The following is a 22,582-nucleotide window of genomic DNA, read 5'->3' on the forward strand; positions in this document are numbered from 1 at the left end:
TCTCCCTTCAGCCTTCCATTGCTTCTGTAGTTGCTGTGATTATTCTACAATAAATGCCAGTAACAAATCAATTTTCATCTCCCAAGACTTCCAGATGCCTATCATTTCAAGTATTCTCCCACCAGTTCTCAGCTTTCCAAATTTTAATCCATATCCAAAAAGAAATTATGTCCATCTCATTCATTTTAAATGATCATTGACTTATGTGCATTCTTAGCCTATTCATGTTTCTGCAAATGATAAGGTTTTCTCGTCCTTTCAGTCACTAAACACCATCCCACTACCTTGTTGCACTTTAAGCTCTGTAAGTCTTCATTAGCTGTATGTTAACCCTGTTCTGCTTATCATACACCCAAGTCATGTTTCATCCCACCCCCCCACATACGCTATCTCCCAAAATCACAACGGATGCCAGTTATTCTACAGTCATTTTCAATACAAACAAGGTGTGGGTGTTTGGAGGTGGGATGGTTACCATTTACGCTTCTCAGTCGTTTTCTAAAAAGGTAAATCCTAAACTCATCAGATGCTTATCATTAGATATTATTTACTAAATCTCCCGTTTCAAAATAGCCGTTTTTTTCACCAGTGCACTTTTAGCCTCATTCTCTTTCAGTAGATAACAGCCATTATATCCAAGGATCCCTTTAATTCTGGCCTCCTCCCTTCTATAAGGCTTTATAGTAGATCTAGATCTAATTAGAATGTCCCTTGTACCACTAGAACAATATTGAGCAGTCTGGACTTAACTTTCTCATCTAAAAAAAGAAACCGTCTGCATAATTTAGCAATGCTTTTGATGACAGAGGCACTGCTTCATTTTCCAACCAACAGCTAGCTTAATACAGTAGCCTCCTTCAGGACACACTTCCAAAATTAACTTTTATTCTCACTTCTATACCGTCCAATAAATATGTACTACATTGCTGCTGCAATGCCTCCTCTTCATCAACACTTGATTACCTATATTTCATACTTGAATGTGATCAAGTGCCAATGATTTATTTTCTAAATCACTTTGAAGTCACATAAACATTAGAAAATTCATCTTTGTTGAATTCATTGGAACCACGATTAACCTACCCATTTCTCAACACAGCCTTTCACACTTCTTTTGCCCTACCCCCCATGACCTTCACATTTTTTCAAAATTTCACAGGAACAGAGCCTTTACTGCTACTGTCAAAACTGAACATAATGTAAGTGTCCTCTGGAATGCAATCACCAGTGTCACAGCAAAAGAGGATTTTGGCTGACCCCAGCATTCACTGTGCTTTTAACTTCCTGTGGTTTTATAAATTTAACACTAGCCATAAAAAAAATGAAACAGCAGAAAATGAGAGAATTGCATTTTAAGTTATGTATTCATAAAAAAGAACCACAAGATACAAGTTTCTGATGCATCATTCCTCTTCACAGCTGAGCAAGTCAGTGAAGACTCATGTTGGATCAGGTTTGAGATTTCAAGTATTTTATATGAAGGGAGTTGGTTATTTATTTATTTGTTTTTAAAGAGGGTTCTTCTCAAGAAGTCATCACAAAAGAAATGAGAAAATACTCTCTCAGCTACTAGCCATGTTCCTCAGTCTGTCCTCCAGTGGATGAATGCTCCAGTCCCTGAATGGTAGCAATGTGTTTCAAAAATACCACGGTCAAGCTCCACAAGCAGGATACGTATTTCAAGGTAATCATTTACCTGTCTGACAGAGACACACTATTCTTTCACTTCTGTCAGGGAAGTTAGAGAAAGCTTCCCAATTTTCTACTTCATTTTCATAAGTAATATTGTAGTTCTGGTCTCTCAGAAGAGATCTATCGATTTGTACCTTACCATAATTTTTGATGTTCCCAATAAAAATCTAAATTAATTCTTGTCTGAGCTAGTTGGATATACCTAATAGAAGACATTCTTTAAGGAACAATCACATATTAGCAAGAACACAGAGCAGATGACAGTCCCAACAAAACATTTTTCTGGTTGTTCACTTTCAGTGTCAAAATGTTACAAAAAAGTTATGAAACAAAGCTGCTAACAACAATAAAGCAAAACTTATTGCACATTGTCCTGACAACACAATGCTAAGTGTACACATTTTGCCCTGCTATGCCACTAATTTCAGTGTAAAAGAGTCAAATAGCAATACTAGTGAAAAGTTACATCTGACAAAACTCACCTTGGCACAAAGGAATTAGTGAAAGAAAAAGCAGCAAAGGTAGAAATATTTTAAACCTTGGACTTCCTGTTTTTCAGCAATGTTGTAATATGTTACCAAAGTGTTTATTTTTTTTTTCTGCTTTTAAGAAATTTGCAAAATGAAGACTATGAGTGCTGAGCATTACTGTTACACAAAGCTGCTACTAAGAGGAACAATTATGACTTTCCCCAGTACAGTTCAATAATAAAGCCCTGTTTATTATCTTTCAAACAGCGCAGTTTAAAACAGACAAACACTAACTTCAAGAATTTGTCTTAAGTATTTCATTGGCACTTTTTAAAAATGTTTATTCCATTGGCACTCTGTTATGCTTCAGAGGACACTTCATATGAAACATTTAGATGCTAGTTCATGAAGCAACTACCCTGCACACAATGCAGTAATTCATATACTCTATAGTAAATAACTTCTCTGCAGCAGAACTGAACTATATTAGTGTATCTGCAGAGTTCACAAGACATGTAAAAACTTGTGAAATTCCAAAGAGAGAAGGATATAGAGCACTACAAGAAATCCTTCCTGGCATGCTGTCATAGTTGCTTTTAATTTGTAATTTCCATACCATTTTCTCATCTAAGTATTAACATTTCCATCACCAGACTCCCATATATCATTGCCTTACATTGACACCTGCTGGAAGTGACTGGGATTGAAAACCATTCTTTTTTCCTCAATCAGTGTCTGATTTAACTCTACAGGCAGACCAACAATTCTACTTTCAGTAAACTAAGCACAGACATCTGGAAAAACTAAGCCACATGACTTAACAGGAAAACAGGAAAACATACAATGTGTAATTTTAAGCTACACAAAAATTCCCAAGGCTATCACTGCATGGATTCTCAATCAGAAAATATATTTTAATAATAGCCTTTGAGAAGATTTTTTACTACCCCTTGGGTAGATTTAAACTCAACAAATTAAGTATCCAACCATTTACTAGGCTCTTGGGCTAATTAGCAAATAATCATTACTGCAAGAGTCAATAAATAGTTCTTGTTTGACAAACATTGTTACAAACAAGCTTATACACAAAAATGTGACTAAATAGGTTTTAAAGCACTTTCAATTTCCTAGCGCTTATGCAAAGACAATTAAAAACCATGTCTTTACATTAATGAAAAAAGATTTGCCTCAGTCACAAAAGTAAACAGGGCTGTTTAATGATAGAATTGATAAAGACAAGAACAACTGAGGCATGCTTGTTAAAATAGCTTGTACATACACAAACTACTGTCTAGCCTTCTTCATAATTAAGCTACACCTCTTAGTACAGCTTTGTAAACAGAAGCACACTGAAACACCCATTTGAAAACAGTGTGATTTTCCCTACATGCCAGAACTTCCTCCACAAGCTTCGCTGTTATGAACCAGATACCACGTTATACCCTTTCCTTACTTCCAAACTCTACTATAGAGGTGGGATCTCTTTTCTTTGATGTCATTTTTGTATTGCTCATAATAGAAAACATATTTCAGATTGAAGCAAGTATGACAAGTTACAGTGGCTTTGCTTTATCATCGGAACAAGACCTGGTCATGCACTATGGTTTTCACACATCTTGTATGCAAAATTCAGGCATAGTTTCACCAAAACACACAGGCAGTTTTAAACTATCACAGCAGCAAGAATAAAAAAAACAAGTTCAAAAGCAGCCAAATAGAATTTCTATAAGGTTATGTCAGTATACAGCTGAAGACCTCTCCAATTTTATATTTTTCCAAAGTTACAAAGCAGAATCCTTATATAAAAGTCCAATAATACACCACAGTATGACCATTCCACAGAGGCACCAACACCGCAGCAGTATTAACTTGTGGACCTTACAGACCAGTTTGATTTTTTATTATTATTATTATTTTAATCTGGTGAGTGATCAACCTACTTAAAAAAATGATTTTTACTAGGTAGCTTAGATCATTAGCAGAGTATTAAAGTTCTGAACTACTGAACCTGTGCAAAAAAAAAAAGTAAGCACAGTCTCAGTGGAAGCAGAAACAGTCAGCCACCAAGACAGGTTAGAGCAAAAAATACCAATATGAGTGGTGGCCCATGTCAACATGCTTTTCCTCCAACTTTTCCTTATTTTTTATCTCTGAAAGAACTCTATAAATACAGGCAGGTGAAGTCAAAATTTGATGGCTGCATATTAGTCTGCTGAACTCATTCCTAATTAAAAGTTTCATAAAGCTCAAAAGCAAAAACACTGGGCATGGAAGAACACAGTTATTCTACATAATGGGTACCCAGGAGTTAAGGTACCACATTTACCAAGAATTAACAAACTACTTTGGAAAAGGAGATGTGGTAGTATTTTATAAGAGATCAATGAACATTAACAGTTTCCTTGCGGACACTTAAATGGCAGAGAAGAGAGCACTTTTTAAAAAAAAATTTATCGCTGACAAGCACAGGGCTTTTTTTGTATTGCATTCTTTAACAAAACATGCACATGAGAGCTTGGCAGGCTTTAAAAACACACTAGATAGCCCAGATACTTTTGACACATCTCATTCTTATTTTCTTTTCTTTTTAGCTCAGAAAGACAACAGAGTTAGCATTAGACACTCTCAAGATTTAGGGCTTACATTTCTTACCTTACAAAGCTTCTGGTAACGGGGAGAAGAAACTGCCATCCTCTGTAAACGATGCAACAACACCACAACTTTCTGCAGAGACGTTCTCACCACAGCCATCATTTTAAGTTTGCCACACTTCTGAAGACACCTCAGAATTTGCATTATAAATGAAGAGCAACTATCATTTCCTCCCGGTCACTGGACAATGATTTGCCAGCTTTCTGAGCATGCTCTCTTCCAGGACTGCTTTTGAGAGCCACAGGCTTTATATGTTTCAAAGGCAAAGGAGGTTGATATAGCATAAGTTTCTCTCCCAAAATAACCCCACAAAACAAATGCAAAAAAAAATAACAGCCTTCACAGATTCTTCTAACCAGTACTGCTCAGCTCTGCTTGTGCAGAGGGTAAATGAAGTTGTTAAGCAGCCGAGCGTCTGCCACCGTTCAGGAGTGCACTAAATAGCCAGGAAAGGTTATTAATATAAGCCTGAAAGCTGCAGGAACAAAAAAGGAATTCCTTCAGGAAGACGGCTCCAGTGTATCACAACAGTTGTTCTCCCCTAGTAGCTGCTTTCTATCAGCAGACTGAGCATTTGCTCCCTCACTCTGGGAAAGGATGCTCTCGCTCTCAGACTAAACGCAGCTCTGGCAGAGCTGTAGAGTGAGTGAATAACAGACTGTGTTATAAATCTTGAGCGAGGAGCAGAGGGATACCTGCCCTAATTATATCAGCCATACGTTAAAGGCTAATAAATCACACAGGCGCTTCTCAAAACTAGATTACCAATACAAAAGGAAAAACCGCAGGGCGTAAGCCTCTCTGCTATGAAAACTCTCTTAAAGCTAATTTAGTCAAAGGGATCTCAAAGGATTCTCACTTGCGCCAGAAAGTAGGAATGTTTTTCAGGAGCCGTTTCCTATTAAAATCTTTTCCTGAATGACTTATTAGGACAAGAAAGAACAGGGGTTTGACAAATTAAAGGCGTACAGTTGTGCCATCACCCCTTTTTCTAGCCATCCTTGAATCCAAAGAGCTAACATCATTTTGATGTTTTTCCCATGACAAAGCAGAATTATTTAAGCCATCTAAGGATGGCAGTAGGATGTTCAAGAGCATGGAATTCTTTTGCTACCAGTAAGGCACTCCCAATGCAATACAGCTATTCCTTATTATTTCCAAAGGTGCTATGATGAATCTACTTAAACTGTGTTAGAGTGGCTGCTGCAGCAAAGGTTCAGAGAGGCCGTTATCAACACAGTAGGTGAGACACCATTACAAGTAATCGTATTATTTAATGGGCATATTGCCACATGAACAGGTACACACACATTTCAAGCACATCAATCAGCACAGTATGGAGGCACTGACTACAGGTAGCATGACAAGTTCATATGATCCTAGATAATGCATAGCTTAGATGCTAGTGCATTATACACTAGTTTGCCTCTTCTCGGGCACTTTCCATCTGAGGGGATGAATGCCAGGTACAGGTTCTTCATACAGGACATTTAAAAACTCTTCCCATCCAATTCTGCTAACACCACCTTTTCATCCTTATTTTTAGAACTGAATCAGTATTTCTACCAGTCCTCAGGCAAGTACTTTTACCTGTACTCTGTTTTGCTCCTGATCTGTCCAGCACCAATGACAACATTTTGAGGAAACAGAGCCTTCATTCCACTCTGTATATAGAAATCTTACCACCTGTATTCTCCACCTTGCCAGACTCACCTTCTTTCCTCATCTCCACTACTCATTTGAACCATTCCCCTGTACTCCATTGCTCCTGGCTTATATCTACTCTTCTCTCCCACCACAAGTCTGTTCCTTTAACCTACCAGCTCTAGCCTGCCATCATTAGCTGATATGCTGTTACCTAACATCTTTTGAGGAAACCTGTGAAGCAGTACAAGTCCAAAAAAACTGAGGCATTCAGAAATAACTGTGCAACAGCTCAACCTCTTCTGTGTAAGACAGAACCCACGGTCCACACCTGCTGCCTTCTTTCAGTTCTGCTTTTTTCCTTCCCAGCTAATACACAAGTTAGTATCAAGCAGTGAAACAAACAAAGAGCCCACCACTAGTCATGTTGATTTTAATTTATAATAAAACAAAACTTTCAAATTATTTTGAACACCTTTACATCTATAGGCCCAGGACTTCACACACATTGACCTGGTATTACTTCTTACTATTTCCTAGCTCATTTTCTGCATCTTGCTTCAAATTAGATTTTAACCTCTTTCAGGTGGCTGCTAAACATTTTGCAACACAGACTGGAGTGTTTCAGCACTAACCTGAAAGGAAAGTCTTCTGCAACATTTAGATACTGAGAGAATGAACTAAAAAGACTGGTGCTATAATTATGAATTTCCTCCTCTTCAAAAAGAAATCGTTACTGGACTCAAAGTTTGCATTATTTGCATAGTACTGTTGCTAGCCACAGATGTCGCAATGGAAGGCAAAACAAGGCTTCAACAGTGTCCAGATCACTGGTTCCACTGTAGAGTGGCTTGAGCTGCAGCCAAACAAGTTAGCCCCAAAATGGAGGATAGTCCTCCCATGCACAGATGCCAGTTTAACAGATGATCTTAGTTTGAAAATGCATGACGTATAACAACAACAACTTCACCATGTTTTGTCTATGTTCAGCACATATTTCACCTAGAATTTATCACACCTTAAACTCATAGTAAAGTTTCACTCAATGCACAGGCCTTGAGGGCAGAGGTGTCTTCACACAGAGCCGAGAAAGCCCTGCATTCTTCTTATAACCATTTCGAAGAAATACTTCTTCACATATTCAAAGCACAAAGAGAAGAACATTTTTATTTTATATCACTCAACAGGAGAAGAACAGGAAGTGATCTTTGTTTAATCAGATTTTAAGCTTAAGAACTTGCAAGGGAGTGGGCTTGATTTCTTAAGGTACAGCAAGATGTTAGAGTTTCATTTTGTTTTCAAAAGTTCATTTCAACAAATATTTGAAAACAGAAACGTTGATTTTGGAGTGTTTGCCAGTGTCATGATATGAATGTCTTCAGTTATATTTAAAGTGAGTTTTAAAGATGGTAAGGGAAAAGTTCACTTTGGAAGCCATTACACTATGATACTCTGACATGCTCTACTTCCTTTGGTAGTTGAAAAAAGCTCACAATACGATGTAAAGTCACGGGTAAATTAAGGGATTATGCTTCATGTGCACAGTGCGTAGAAGCATACAGTCACAAGAAAAAGATGGAGAATATCAGGTAACGGGATGCTGAACAAGAGGAGGCCATGCCCAAGCACCTACATCTGCATTCTCAACGGTTACAAGCCAGGATAATAGGCATGGTCAAGAGCTGGTTATAGACCTTCTCCACACAGCAGGCAGTCTTGCCCAGCAGTTCTCCCCTCACACAGCACAACTCTGGCAATTTTAAGCAGACTGCATGCAGCACAGTGAAGGAGGGCGAACAATCTTCCATGACCAAGGTGATTCACAGCTGCATAGAGCCAACAAGCAAATTGTGAAATAACAGCTTTATCTAGGTGTGATTGACTACACAGAATGCAAGGCAATGCAGAAATAAGTCTATTTACACACAGCACTGCCTCATGTTGTTAGCTTCCTGTGGCCCCATTTTAGCTCTTCCACCTCTACTACACTAGTTGTTTGGGGGGTTTTGCCAATAGAAAGTATAATACTAACTTCTAGGTGTTGCCATTACAGACTAGTCTCAGCATTTCAAAAAGAGCCACATCTCTACAGGTGAGCCACCTGACTGACCAGAATCATACAAACACTGGTGAGCGACGTCATCTTCAACAGACACGAGCTTCCACGATATATTGTTCTCTTCCTTATGATTACAGTGAGCAGCTTGCTATCAGATACTTTAAACCGTCTTGCTTCATTTAAATTCAATGTAGATATGTTCAGATTAACAGCACTATTGAAAACAGCACTTTTTTTCATTATAAGCTGTTCAAACCCCACGAACTTAGACCACAGACAGCATTATTCCAAACCCAGAGTGCAGGACTCAATAACTGATCTAGTCACCCAGTTCTGTGCACATCAAAGTAACTGCTAAATGACACGATCTAATTGAAGGAAAAAATATATTAAAACATTCAGGAGAAAGATGACACATGAACAGCGTTCACATCAGGTAAACAGGACAAAGGAAATTCATATATCATGAATAAAAACACAAAATCCTTTTAGCATAAAAACACAAAATCACAAAACCACAAAATCCTTTTAGCCAGTTATGTTCAACCTTTTGCTGCCACAGACAGCAAATGCCAAAGGTATTAATTTTTAAAAGAGCTGTCAGGCCTCCACACCCTTTCCTCCTGTTTTCCCTCAATACACTGTACCCTTAACGCAGACTGAACCCAGTTCCTCTCTCCCTCCTGCCTCCCCAAAGGAGATGTATGAGATATGCAAAGGCAGGAACGGCCAGACTATGTGGCACTCAGCTAGCTTGTGCTTTTTAGACAGGGAGAAGGGATCTCCCTTCTAGATTTCAGACAAGCTAGGGTGTCCATATACTAAAAAGGACTGTAAGTGGTGTCAGTTAGCCTCCAGCTCAGTTATTTCTCAGGTTTCCAGTCTGTAGCCTGTACAGGAAGGAAGGCCAGCTGGGGAGCTGCTGGGCAGCAGGAGAGGGAGAAGAGGTGATCCAAGCACAACTTCTTGGACTGCTGGAAAAGCAGGAGGAAGGCAGCAGGCAGGGATAGGAGATAGTGCAGCCCAGGAGGGCTTTACTTGGAGGGAAGTAGATTAAATTGTTTGGTTGGACAGTCACACAACATGACTTGGTTTAATCAAGCATCCTGTATACAGTCACCCTCCAAGGTTTAATACAATTCCTGAATACAGTCACCCTCCAAGGTCATTTAAGAGGCCTCAGTGCCACAGATGTCCACAAAATATGTATTTCAAACCTTAGGAAGAAAAAATCTGCTTCCTTCACACACCTGACTTCTAAAATACTGTTTTTTAAACACGTACCAATAGGCTGCAGGTTTCCCCACTCTAGTAGATAGCTTTACTTTGTAATATTTGCCATTGAGAAAAAGCATGAATAACAGCAGTATTATTTAGTTTCTCACCTGCATCTGCTTTCTTAGTTCCCTTATGCAGGCACTGTCCTGAGCAGTGTTCTCACGCTGGGATGCATCTGCTAGAACATTAACTGTCGTCTCTGCCTCCTGAAGCCACTTGAGGAAGCTCTCCAGATCCTTGTGTGAGGCCTGTACTGTCTTCAGCTCTGTTTCCAAGAAATTCTGCCTATCAACAGCTCTGAAAACAAGACAAGTGTCAGAATATTCCACCATAACATACAGCATTACATACATCATAATGAAACTACTAAAAGGAATCTGAAAGTTATTTCTATTAAGAAACTATACATCTGTCACAGCTTGTTTTATCATTATTTATATCACTGTTTCTCTGGTTATTATATCTACAGCTACCCACAGACATTCTGAATTGGTTATATATGTCACAGCCCTTTTTAAAAAAGCATGTGGAAGAAAAAGTTATTAATTAAAAACCTAGCTTTTCCTTTTTGAGTATTACCATCACGGACTTATACTACCCCAAATGGCAGAAGTGTTAGTCCAGTGTATGAAAAGTGTGAATGCTTTTCCTCATCAACAAAAATCATATGGAGTAGGAGCACTGAGGCTTTGGGGGATTTTTTTTTTCTCCTCTTTTACAGTGAGCAGAACCATTTCCCTAAATTTGAAAGAGTTAAAGTGCTGAGGGATGAAAAGTCAAATACTTGGTTTCTCTCTGCTAAAAGACAAGACTTTTGACACTATCACTCAAACAAACAGAATAATACACTGCCGTCATAACAGTCAAGCCATGCTCAGCATGCTTAAATCTAAAAAAAGACTGGCAGAATATAGTCCAAATTTTCAATCAATCCAAAAAATCTCTGGTTAGTACCAACACAAAAGTGTTTGTTTGTAAGAGGATTTTTTACAATGTAAGGAACTAATTTAAAACCTTTGGATTATATTGTTGGTAAGCAACTTCAAAAGATATCCTAAAAAAAAAGATCACATTATACTTCTGCATAACAGAACTCTTTCCTTGTCATTGAAATGAAACTCAGATGGGAAACTGTTATAGCCAGCAATTGTAAAAGCTCTGATTAACAACGTTAATTAAAGCATGACAAACTAAATTTCATCCATCTGAAGCTGTTATTCTGCAGTATCCCTTTTCCCAAAATCAGGACAAAAGAAAGAAATAAGCTGTCCCACACCAGCATACTGTACAGAAATCCCTAACAGGGCTACAATCTAGAATGCTACTACTAAATAAGTAGGAAGTTCAATCATTTTCACATCAAGCACTAACAATATTGTAAGATTTCAGCAGTAAAGGGATATTTAATTTCAAGTAAGACAAGGCCAAAACACTCAGCATTTGATATTTTCACATGAATTGAACGTGTTTCTCCAGACAGGCCCATCAAACTTATGTGTCTTCTACCTCCTCCTATTCTACTTAGGCTTTCTTTCCTCCTTGCCATGCTGTGGCAACAGTACTGCTCAGCAGGATTAGGGAATCACTGTGTTTAGAATAATGAATTTCACAAGTAGTTAAAATATTCTTTTTAGAAAAGAAGCTACAGGTGTTCAGTACCATTCAGGATGACGTTTCAAAGCAGGTATTCTGGTTTACTAGCACATCAGAAGAGACAGATGCAAGGAAAAGCTGTTTTCCTTCAAGGTCAGTAAGAAAATCTCATGCAACCCCAATTCTGCAAGGCCTACGTTCCTAAGTATTAGCATAATCAACTTAATTTTCTAGAGACTACTTGCAAAAAGATAGTGTTGCAACCCCCACTTTAGGAGCTTAGGTCTTATGTCACTTGTTAATAATTGCTTTATCCAAAATAAGACTGGGTGAATCATTCCTGACTTCATGCGTGCCCAAGTTTTGGCTACTAGTAAGCGACTAGCAGGGCAAGAAACCTTCATTCTTGCTGTTCACCTGAAGCTTCGGAATGCTTCACCCACTCTTGACAAAAAATAATAAATAGCATGCTAGGGATTACAAATGGTTTGATAGATATTGCCTAGAAAAGATAACAAGTACCAGCTCAAAAATTAGAGCACACCAAGGAACTGCGAGAAAAATGTAAAGTAAAAGCAGTTATGAGCTCTGACTTCAAAACCCTCTCCCTCTGCAGGGATTTTCTTCCCTAGCAGGAGGTTAAGGCCAAAGGTGGAAGAACAGGAGTGAAAACAGGAAGAACAGACTGGTAATAAAGGTGACCTTCAAAGAAAAAGAAAAGCCCCAAAGAATGAAACACTGTAAGTGACCCAGATCTCTAAGTCTAAGTACTGATGTACTAGATGGGAATTGAGACAACCTGAACTTTGTAGCTAATAACATTCATTGAAGAATGTTGTCTTCAGCCTAAAGTTTTAATTTCTCAAACTTCCTGCTTGGTTGAAATTAAAGGAAAAAATCAAATCCTATTACAGTCCCACTGCTGTCATTATTTTTGAATTAAAGCTGAAAATCATTCTTTTCACTAAATATGTACTCCAGAAGCATAAATTAACAGATTTACAACTGATGTACTAAGTATACATTGGTGCTTTTAAAGAGGACCTGTATAGCAGTAGCAAGCAATGCTTTTACAGAGCAGACACAAATACTGTCATTTCCTTCCAGTAAAGGCCACAAATCTAAAATAGAAAATGGAGAATTCTGTACTGCAGATTAACGACTACCCCATGATATAAGAAGATTACTCAGATTTTCAAAGAATTCTAATACAATCAGAACAGCCTCAAAAGACAGAGGGTCCTTCCAGGATGTAAGTATTAAATGTAAGGAGAACCTGGAGAATTCTTTACAAATGCAGCTAACTTCACTTAACACAGTGATAGTGGAGAAGGTCTAAGCAGGTTCTATTAGCAACGACATGTCCAAGAAAAAGAAAATTGTAGCTCTACTATTTAAGTTTTCATGGCACTGTTTCAGGTTTCTGTTCCACCCAATTATTTTTTCAGATTTAAACTGAAAATCTGCAATGCATACAAGTGTGTGATACAAGAAAGTCAGAAAACAACATCTGAGACAGTACAGACAGCAACTATCATCCATTACTGAGGCAGCAAAAACACACAGAATTACTACAGTTTCACCCTAAAGTGTAAAAACAGAACATAAATAGCCAATGGGCAGAGTATCCAATTTACACAATGTCAAGCTGGGGAGCTTCAATCTCTTAATGCCAACAGTTTTAAAATAAGATCCTTCAACCTTACATTCCTTGGCTACAGTCTTCCTGGTAATGTTCTTGGGCTATTCAGGACTGTGATTCTCCCAGGTGATGTTACCAAGGACCCCTTCCACAGCCTCCAAGCATGGGAACAAACTGGTATTTTAAAGCATTATGCTACAAACACAGATCTGCGCTTACAGAAGCCCTAGGGCCACATGTGTTCTCCGTGTACAGCCCCTGCATGTCCCGAGATCTGCCACAAGAAGTAAGCCTTGTCACTCAAGATTCACTAGTATTTCTATTTATTGCATTTAAAGCAAGTATAAAAACCTTCATTCCCTTGAAAAGGTGCTTTCACTGCACATTCTCCCCTTTTAATTCTACTCTGCTGCTCCATGGTGTTACGTTGAGCAGCTCCACACTCTGGCTACCCACTGGCTCTTGGAGTTCTCCTTTACATTCTGTCCCTAGTTAAAAAACAAAGCAGATACTCATCTTCCTAAGGCTGCAGACTGCAAAACAGTAGCCCCAGTGATAATTGAGGAGCTTCAGTTATACACAACAGAATGCTTATTATTCCAGACTTTAAGCAGATTCAAAAATAATTAGAGGCTTCCAGGCAGGAGCTCTTCTTTCTGGTCACCTGCTCTGAGTGCTGGACAGTTTTATGCCAGTTCTAGCCAAAACACTGCAATGCTTGAATGTGAATGAGACTACTACAGAGCTGTAGTCTACTGTTACCGCTAATCCAACAAGGAGCTGTTTCCCCTCACCCTCTAATTGCATCTTCATCCCCAGATGTCATCATGACATTCAGATGAAGTTAATGGCAATTTTGGAAAAATTATTAGTTTACTTTGAGGAAAGAAAGGATGATCTGATGGTAAAAATGCTGCAGTCCCTAATCTTAATGCAAATGAATGGTCAGGAAGGGCCATTTCAGGAGATGACCTCATCACTATGACCTAGTTCAGAAAAAGTAAAAGTAAAAAACCAAGGAAGTTTTGTCATATGCCAAAGCCTTTCCCACAGTCTACTGGAAGTTTTCTGAAGAACCATGAAAAGAAGTTGTCCACATCACATGGAATAATTATGAAATGTTTTACTCACTTGAAAAAATCTTATATCTCAACATATTTAGAGATTAACAAATTTTTATTCTCTCTCAAATGATCACATGGAATGAGCCACACAAAGTTTTGCTATTTTGTACCTCATCTCTCAATGGACATAACCAGGAAACCAGCTGTCACATCAGAAGTGTAAAATGACAGAAGTACCATTTTCCTCCAAAGAAGGGTAAGACGACATTCTACTCTGCTTCCTTCATTACCTACTTCTTGCCACTGCAAAGTTCTCCTCCTCTCACTCCCCAGGATATAAAATCAACTTCAGAGGCTTTATTACTTAGGATTTTTATTCCCTTAACTGACATCTCATTACAAAAGCACTTGCCCCTTTTACATGCACACATACATACAGACAGACTTTGGTTGTCATCTCCCCCACTCCCATATACACACAGGATCAATTTTCTCTTCTGTCCCTCTAACCACAAAGCATATCATCCTTTAAGCTGCAGGCACTGAGTCAGACACTATTCTAAATGTTAATTGTCTACCAAATACTAAAAAGAATTTCTGCAGAGATTAGATTACCTTGCAGGAAAAAATATTATGCATAGGGAAATACCATATTTTCATTAAGACATATTTGCAAATATGTCTTAATAGAGGATGAATAGAAAGAAGTTCCAAGTAAGTCTCAGTTCCTATAGCTCAAGTATTTTCTAGATAGGAGTGCTAGAAGCATCACACTCAGGAACCCAAAGCGCAGCCCCATTCAGGGAAAGTTTCCATTAGATGAAAGGCCATAATGAATTAATGCGTTGGAAAACCAAGCTGAATACTTACAGCCTTATGAAACAAAGCACAGCAACAAACTACAAACACATAAAGCATACCAGCATCAAGGAACAGGAGAGGAACTGTTCAAAGACACTTAGAGAATAATAGCCACAGGCAAACATGAGATGAAACGTGAAAGCAGTACTTCCCCCCCCTTAAAAAAAACCACGACATAAATGAGAAGTCATATAGAAGTCTTCCATGGTGAACTGTGGGAATTTCCATCATCAAAACTCAGAACAGCTTCACTGTAATTGACTAATTACCCACAGTAGCCCTAAATGCGAGAGTAAAGCAGACAAAGAAGAGACTGCAATGCATATGTACACATAGGCTACAAGTTTAAGACACAAACAGCTACATATAGAGTGAAACCTTGTAATTACCTTTGGTTCAAATTAACCCAACAAGTGTTCATTTGGTCAGTGGTTTCCTTCACCCTCCTTGTGTCATCATCACGATACTCTCGAAGAAGTTTATTAGAAAGATCATTGAATGCAGCTACCGTGATGTCACCTCTATGCAAATCTTGTACTAACAGCTAAAAAGCAATTCCAGAATGAGACAGAGTAAAATAAAAATCAGACTATTTTTCATATTATGCACTTTATCATATTATAAGCCCCTCCTTTCTCCTTTTTTCTTTTTAAGCAAAAAATATGCATATTTTTTATCTAGAAGAAAAATCTTAAAAAGAAAATTTACAGATACTAAGTGTCCTGACAATGAACCAATTAAAACACAAATAGGTGAGGAAAAATTACATTTGCTAGAACTGCCAAAGACTAGAAGAATCCTCTCTGTGTTTTACTGTCAACAGAAGTAAAATTGCTTCCATATTTTTAGTAGCATGAATAAGTTTAAATTATGATAATAGTGATAAGCGGCAGCTAAAAGTGGCATAAATGAAGTGCGCAGCATGAGAATTTGATTTCATTGTTTTATGGGCTTTTTTTGTTTTTAAATTAAGAAAATATATTAGATGTGTTTGCTTATTGCGGCAGGATATTCATAAGATGCCTTGACTTTACAGAATCCTGAACTCAAGATTATTCTAAATGAAAAAATATATTTGCATATATATATATGTCCAGTTGTATCTTATGATCTCTGTACTGTGTGTTTGGGCACAGGCCTACTTTCACTTAAGAAAGCAAAGCAAACCTAATAGTCCATTTCCAGTCCCCTGCTCATGTAGAGAAAGACGATGAAAAGTACACAATTTTATTGTTTACCGAAAAAGCTATGGATCAGTGAGGAATTCTCACAATCATACTCCTTGCTTCTTTCCATACCCAGCTGCACCCCTACATTGTCCCTTCATGAATATATATATGTGTGTGTATTTTAACCTGTATTATAGCCCTGTTCTAAATACTGCACTGATAAGATCCCCTCCTCACCGATTTGTCTCTCTAGTTCTCATCCTGTGCCACCTACAGCCTGCCCTTTTTCTGACAGCCACCAGGACAAAGGACATCAGACTTATTGATTTATCACAGCAGGTTTGCTGTGATATGAAAAGCAGCTAAGATTGCATGCGATGGGGAAAAAAAAAATGCTGAATACACCTGGCACCCATCAGAAGTGAAATTCAGGATGATTTTAAATAACTTAGTCCATTCCTGGATTTACTAAACTACTGTTAATAGGTTTTTATGAAGAAATGCTGCATACTGTGGCTGTATGATTAAACTTTTATTGGTCTGAGGTTCAAGCTTTTTACATAATGTAATTCGTTTGATGCTAAACTAGACTCATTTCAACTACACTTACAAAAAGACACACATATGCACACATGCTACCTGTTTCCCTCCCAGAAAGTGATTCTCAGGAAGTCTGATATATAAAAAAATAGAGACAATTTAGAATATATCATGCCCAAAAAGAGACAGAATTGCCAAATCAGTCCTACAACTAAACTGTATATTCGCACATCAATTGAATCCAGTAGCATTACATAGACTGAGTCGGGCGGGGGGAGGGAGGGGAAGTGCAGATGGTCTTACTTTGTTGTCTGAAATCTGTTTGGCAAGCATCTCTTTTGGGGCCTGCAGGAGCATACGCAGACGGATCTCACACTGCTCCATGAGGTGCTCCATTTCTTGCCTCTGCTCATCCCACTGCATGCTGTCTGTCAGCATGTACTTCAGTTGCTGCTGCCGCACCTCCACGCCATGCTGGGTACTGTCCCACTGGTTCTTCACCTTCTCCACTGTGGAGGACAATACAGAATATGAAAAACCTGAGGCAAACAAACGAGTAGCCATAACCACCACTTAATTCTCAGGGCAAGAGGCAATAATATAATTCAATCTCAAATACAGTAGTTTCCATGTTCAGTATTTGAGTTCCCCAGGTGTTGGGCTACCCCTTGTTTAAGCAGGTCAGCATACAGGTAACGACTATTATTTCTGGAATATTTCAAAGGCATTATTTTACTTGTTAAGTACACACATGTGGGAGGCAAATCTGCCGCAGCTGCACTGCAGAGATATGCCAGCAGCAAGGCTTCAAGGAGCACAATTTTAGGGTGATGGCTATACCAGCAAGTCATCTTTGTGCATCTGCAACTTAAACCAGTACAAATAAACAAATAAATAAATAAACACTGTTTAGATTATACAAAGTGAACTAAGCTTTCCAGACCACTGTGTGTTGAAAGCAGTCTAGTGGCACCTGTACTACAATTTTGGCCAAGGTAGAAAACACTCCACTAACAACCTACTTTGTCACTTTCATTCCACCACAGGTTTCTACAGGCTTATGTAGATTACACAGAAGAACAGAGAAGTTACTGATTACACCCCATTTCCTTCAAGTATCCCCTTCCTCTCTTAATAAATAGAGTTACATTACATGATCGATAAACAGGCTTTAACCTTTAATAAACAATGGGTAAAAAAAACCATGACAAGAGCCTAGGACAAAAAACAGTGTGTCAGGGAAAGCAGTAAGTCTGCCTTCAGAGAGAAATGAATAGCATCATACCTTTTTCTTCATGCTTACAGACCATAAAGAAAAGCATATTACTTGAAAGTCTACAGAGGTTGAAACAGGTTTCCCTATTACCTGTCATGACAGTTATTAGGAACACATTATATCACTAGAACTAAAGAGTAAAAAAGCAAATGTAAAAAAGCAAACAAAACAAAAAAATCTAAGCTGGATTTCTTGAGTATATCTGTACTCTGAGCAGCAACAGGAAGGCAGTATGTAGCACATCCAATATATTTATCTTACCAGTAAGTATGCACTTTTATTAGAAAACTAGCACACTTGATACCCAGGTGTCACTTCAATCTTCCATGAAGTAAAAATGCCAAAGGTTGTGCTTAAGCTAAAACCACTTCAGTGAACTTTGCCTTTTTTTTTTTTTAACCTTTTACAATTATACAAAGCCATTATACTTGATCTGCTTGGGAAGTTCTCAACTTTAATACGTTCAACAATATTCTATTTAGTTTCACAAAGCTCTCAGACTGTGGCAGCAAAGCCCACTTGCCAGAGTAACTGTATTACTGGTGGACAAACCCAATAATCTGTGCAATATAGATTCGTCAATTTCAACCCACAAGCAACTTCTGGATTAATTTTCAGGCATGACGTAGGTCATGCTGAATGAGAACTTAGAAGAAAGCTTCAGTAACCCAACAGCAAATAATATGGGTTTTCATTTAAAAAAAAAAAAGTTACTACCTTGGATAAAGAGTATGTTCAAAGGAAACCAGCAGCTGCTGGGAGAGACCAGTGGTTTCACCAAAACAGCAAAAGCAAAAACAGGAGTGAAAAAAGGCTATAACCCTGTATGCTGGCTAATGAACTGCAGAGATAAAGCTCTTAAGTGTTTAGGCTCTCCCCACAAAGCTGGAAGGAAAAAATACCCCTGAGAAACAGCTGCCTAGAACAGCAACTTGGTTGAAATGGCTAGATCTTTGATGTTTACATAGTAGTATTATTATTATGGAAAGAATATTTCTTGATATATTTTTCCCTATTAATGTCCACATTAACCTTACTCTCTGCACTGTTGACTATTTCCCCTCTCTCCAGCTTCCACCAAAACAGGACAGAAAAATAGTGAAATTCTTGGTAGCCTTAGCATTCAGTCGGTTCAACAGGTAGGTTCCCAGAAAAAGTTATCAGGGGCACCAGTCTGGTATCAAAAGCAGAAATGTTGGAAAGAATTCCTGATGAGGCTGTGGTTTTAATTCTCAATGTCCATGCAGTAATTGGGAGGGAAGTTCCAGACAAGGAAGCTTTTCTCTATTTCTGTGCTCCTAGCTATCTGAGTAATTAGGCTTCATCTAACAACATATGGGAGGCTCACAGGAGTTTGTAGGACATTAGTATATTCCCCTCAGTGTTTAAACAACAAGGTGCGTAAAGCAGTCCTGAGCTTTACTTTTCTTCAAAGAGCAAACTTTTCTTTCCAAATGTCAGTAGCAACAAAACCTTTGGTTTTTTCATGTTTCATGACAGATAGTAAAATCTTCACACACATCTAGGGTATCTACTGGAAGCTTCATCCATGGCAGCATACACAGCTTCTCTGTTCCCACTTTGGATGGGCATGACTATAGGGAAACTCAAATTTTCAACATACTGTTCCTTTATTCCTTGTTCACCTGTTTTGAAGAATCAAGAATGTTTTGTGACTGACCAGATCTCCCCTTGTTGACTGACTCCCATGGACTACATAGTAACTATCCTCCCCCAAGTTTCCACCTTACCACCTGCAAAACTCATGCCCTACAAAAGTTTCTTTAGCTTCTTTGGATCTTCCTCCCCTCCCAATCCACAGCTCCGGTGAATCATACACAGCAGATGCCATCTCATCAGACCCTTTAACACAGCTGTGGGCTATCTGACCCCATTATCATCTCCAACAAGTCTTATGGACACAAAAGAAATTCATGTAGGTGTAGTAAAGGAAAACTACATTGCGGAGGAGAACGTAAGGAAATATATCTTTCAATTTTTACTTCTAACTGTGATATTTCCTGCTCCATGAATTTTCTAATCTTAGCAACCGGCAAAGCTTAAGAGTTCAAAGAATACATTGTCCCTTAGTTTCTAATTGTGTCAGTTGTGTGTTTTCTTTCCTTAAGTACCAGTAAAAGAAATTTTCAAAGGCAGTGGGGACCTTTAAACTGGAAACTCAATTTTCAAGTACATATCAGTGACTTAAAAGCTCTACTAATTCTCAGTCAACAATTTCGAAAGTATGTACACAAAGTTACTGTCCTAAGTTGATACATTCATGGTTTTCACTAACTGTCCAGTGCATCATAGCTCAACAAAAATAAAGATACACGATTAGTTCCTTTTATCAATAAATAAAAATTCCTCATCCCTGCGTCTGTGGCTGTCAAGTAACTCAAATTCTTCATAAGATATTTTGAAATCCCAGCAAAAATATTTACCTTTGTACTTGAAAAAAGGGCCCCTCAAGAAAACAAGTGTCAATTCTTTTTCAGGGAATTTTAATTAGACAGCGTGAAAGCCACTCAACTGCTAAGTTGTCAGTTTGTTCAAGGAAGGCAACTTCAGCTAGGCTCAAAATTAAGAGTTTAAGAGAAAGATATGAAGATTTTTTTACTGCCATGGAAACATTGTATTTTCAAACACAGAATGGAGACACTTACATTTTTCTGTGATCACTGTCCTAATGTCTGAACTGGAAGTTTTATTTTTCAAATTCTGAGCCAATGTAAAAACAGAATCAAGCTGAGGGTGCCGCTGGTCCAAATCTGCCTTTGTTATCTGTTGAGAATTAGGATAAGATTTTTAAATCCAAAAACCAGAATTTAGTTAACATCATCTGTATTATTTGTAGATAAAACAAAACATGTATGTGTTGCCACAAGTAGATGGGTATTCCCATCATTATTGTAACCTTCTGTCACAGTATTACAGCACTGCTTTAAAAAGCAAAAATATTCTGAATTACAGTCACTGAAAATCCAGAGGTGAAGGTTAACCTGTACAAACCACACAGTTACTGCAGTTATCATGCAATATTTTCCAATACCTATTTTTCACTCTCCCATAAGTTATTTTCCTCTTAACAAGCTCTGATCATTTATATAGGGGGGGAGGGAGAGAGAGATTAAGAAGGAAAAGAACAGGGAGGAACAACCAGGCTATATATTGTATTAAAAAGGTATGGCAATGTACATTCACTATGGCAATGTACCAGAACCCCATATTACAAGTATTATACAGTTAAAAGAAAATGTTTCCAAAGTTACTGTACATCACATTATTCTTTCAAATTCCAGAGTATGTTAGACACCCACAGAAACAGTTTAGCACTTGTTTAGCCTGCAGCTTTTACTCTACAGTTACTCATGTTAATTGATATCAAGTCAAATAAAATGAACCTTAATGGTAGCATACATCGCACAAATATTGCCCTTAGTCATGGCTCAGCATAGCATGAACTATCAACAGAAACAAATAGTTACATCATAAGCATTTATGTTACAACTTTTAATCATTTTAGCACATCTCTGGAAATTAGTTTAGTCCAAATACAACATAACAAAACCCACTAGAAACCACTAAATAGTGGATCATAAAGGTCACTTTCCAAGCTAAGAAGAAGCTGCTCCAAAGTCTTCAGCATAAGCTATCTATACATTCCCAAAAAGATGTCATTTTCAGGAGGTATTCTCTTATGCTTTGTTTAAAACAAACAAAAAAAAAGGCAGTGCCTAGCTCACATAAGGACACAGGAATTAACAGGAAATAGTAGAGGGGATCGGACTGTAATAATGACAGCATTTAAAGTATAATTTTCAAGTTATGCATTTACTGCAGTCAGGTTCTTTTTTTTAAAAAAAAAAAACACACACATTTAATTTCTTTACTGAATCTACAAGCTATTAAAGTATGAGCTAATTTTCCAATCCACTAGCCTTCACAAAAACACATACTTTCATTCGTGCAATAGTCCGATTGATCTCTTCAGTATTTCCCACGGTGACTATGTTTGACTTGAGCATCTGGTCAATCAATACCAACCAGTCAGCCAGCTCAGTTGTAGTTTTATCCAGATCAGCAGGTGCAGAAAGTTCCAAAGTCTGCTGAGTCTGAACAGGAATTTCCAATGAAGAAGATACTAGCACCACCTTTTGGACATCTGAAACAGAGTTTGGGGTTTTTGTTAAAGAAAAAAAAGTGATGGCCACATGCGCAATTGTGGGAATTACAGGGGGTTTTTTTGTAATTCCTATAAATATGCAACAGCATCTACAGAGAAAGCACAGCAAGTTTTGTATTTGAGCCATTTTAACCACCAGAAACTAAGTAATCAGAAATTCCTTTTGCCTTTTTTTAAGGCTATTAAATATTTCATTGCATGCCAAAGACTCACCCAAATGATCCAGCCTAAATACAAACAAGAAGAAAACTTGCAAAGGCAAAATGACATTAAATCTAATGGAGTGAAGCCTAACACTCTTTGACATGAAAGGGACTTGACCCTTATTAAGCATAAAAAATAATCCTTTCATTTAAGATAAACGTATAAGATTGTCTTCCTCATTCTTGTATTATGTGGCAGAAACATTTTCCCTACTCTTGGCTTAGAATTCACTTAAGCACAAATAAGTCGAGC

At 37.9% G+C, this 22,582-nt stretch overlaps 1 protein-coding gene across 3 annotated transcripts in view; it reads right to left on the reverse strand.

The window, feature by feature from the left end:
• The window catches only part of UTRN (utrophin), a 393,293-nt gene that overhangs the window by 213,343 nt on the left and 157,368 nt on the right, over positions 1-22,582 (reverse strand). For all 3 annotated transcript variants that reach the window (XM_072856186.1, XM_072856185.1, XM_072856184.1), the window contains 5 exons: positions 21,900-22,105; positions 20,607-20,724; positions 16,968-17,173; positions 15,345-15,499; positions 9,903-10,092 (listed from right to left, as the gene is read on the reverse strand). In XM_072856186.1, the coding sequence (XP_072712287.1) occupies positions 9,903-10,092; positions 15,345-15,499; positions 16,968-17,173; positions 20,607-20,724; positions 21,900-22,105 (875 nt within the window). The remainder of the gene's footprint in view (positions 1-9,902; positions 10,093-15,344; positions 15,500-16,967; positions 17,174-20,606; positions 20,725-21,899; positions 22,106-22,582) is intronic.

The sequence above is a fragment of the Ciconia boyciana genome, chromosome 3 (assembly GCF_034638445.1).
Source record: "Ciconia boyciana chromosome 3, ASM3463844v1, whole genome shotgun sequence".
Taxonomy (NCBI): Eukaryota; Metazoa; Chordata; class Aves; order Ciconiiformes; family Ciconiidae; genus Ciconia; species Ciconia boyciana.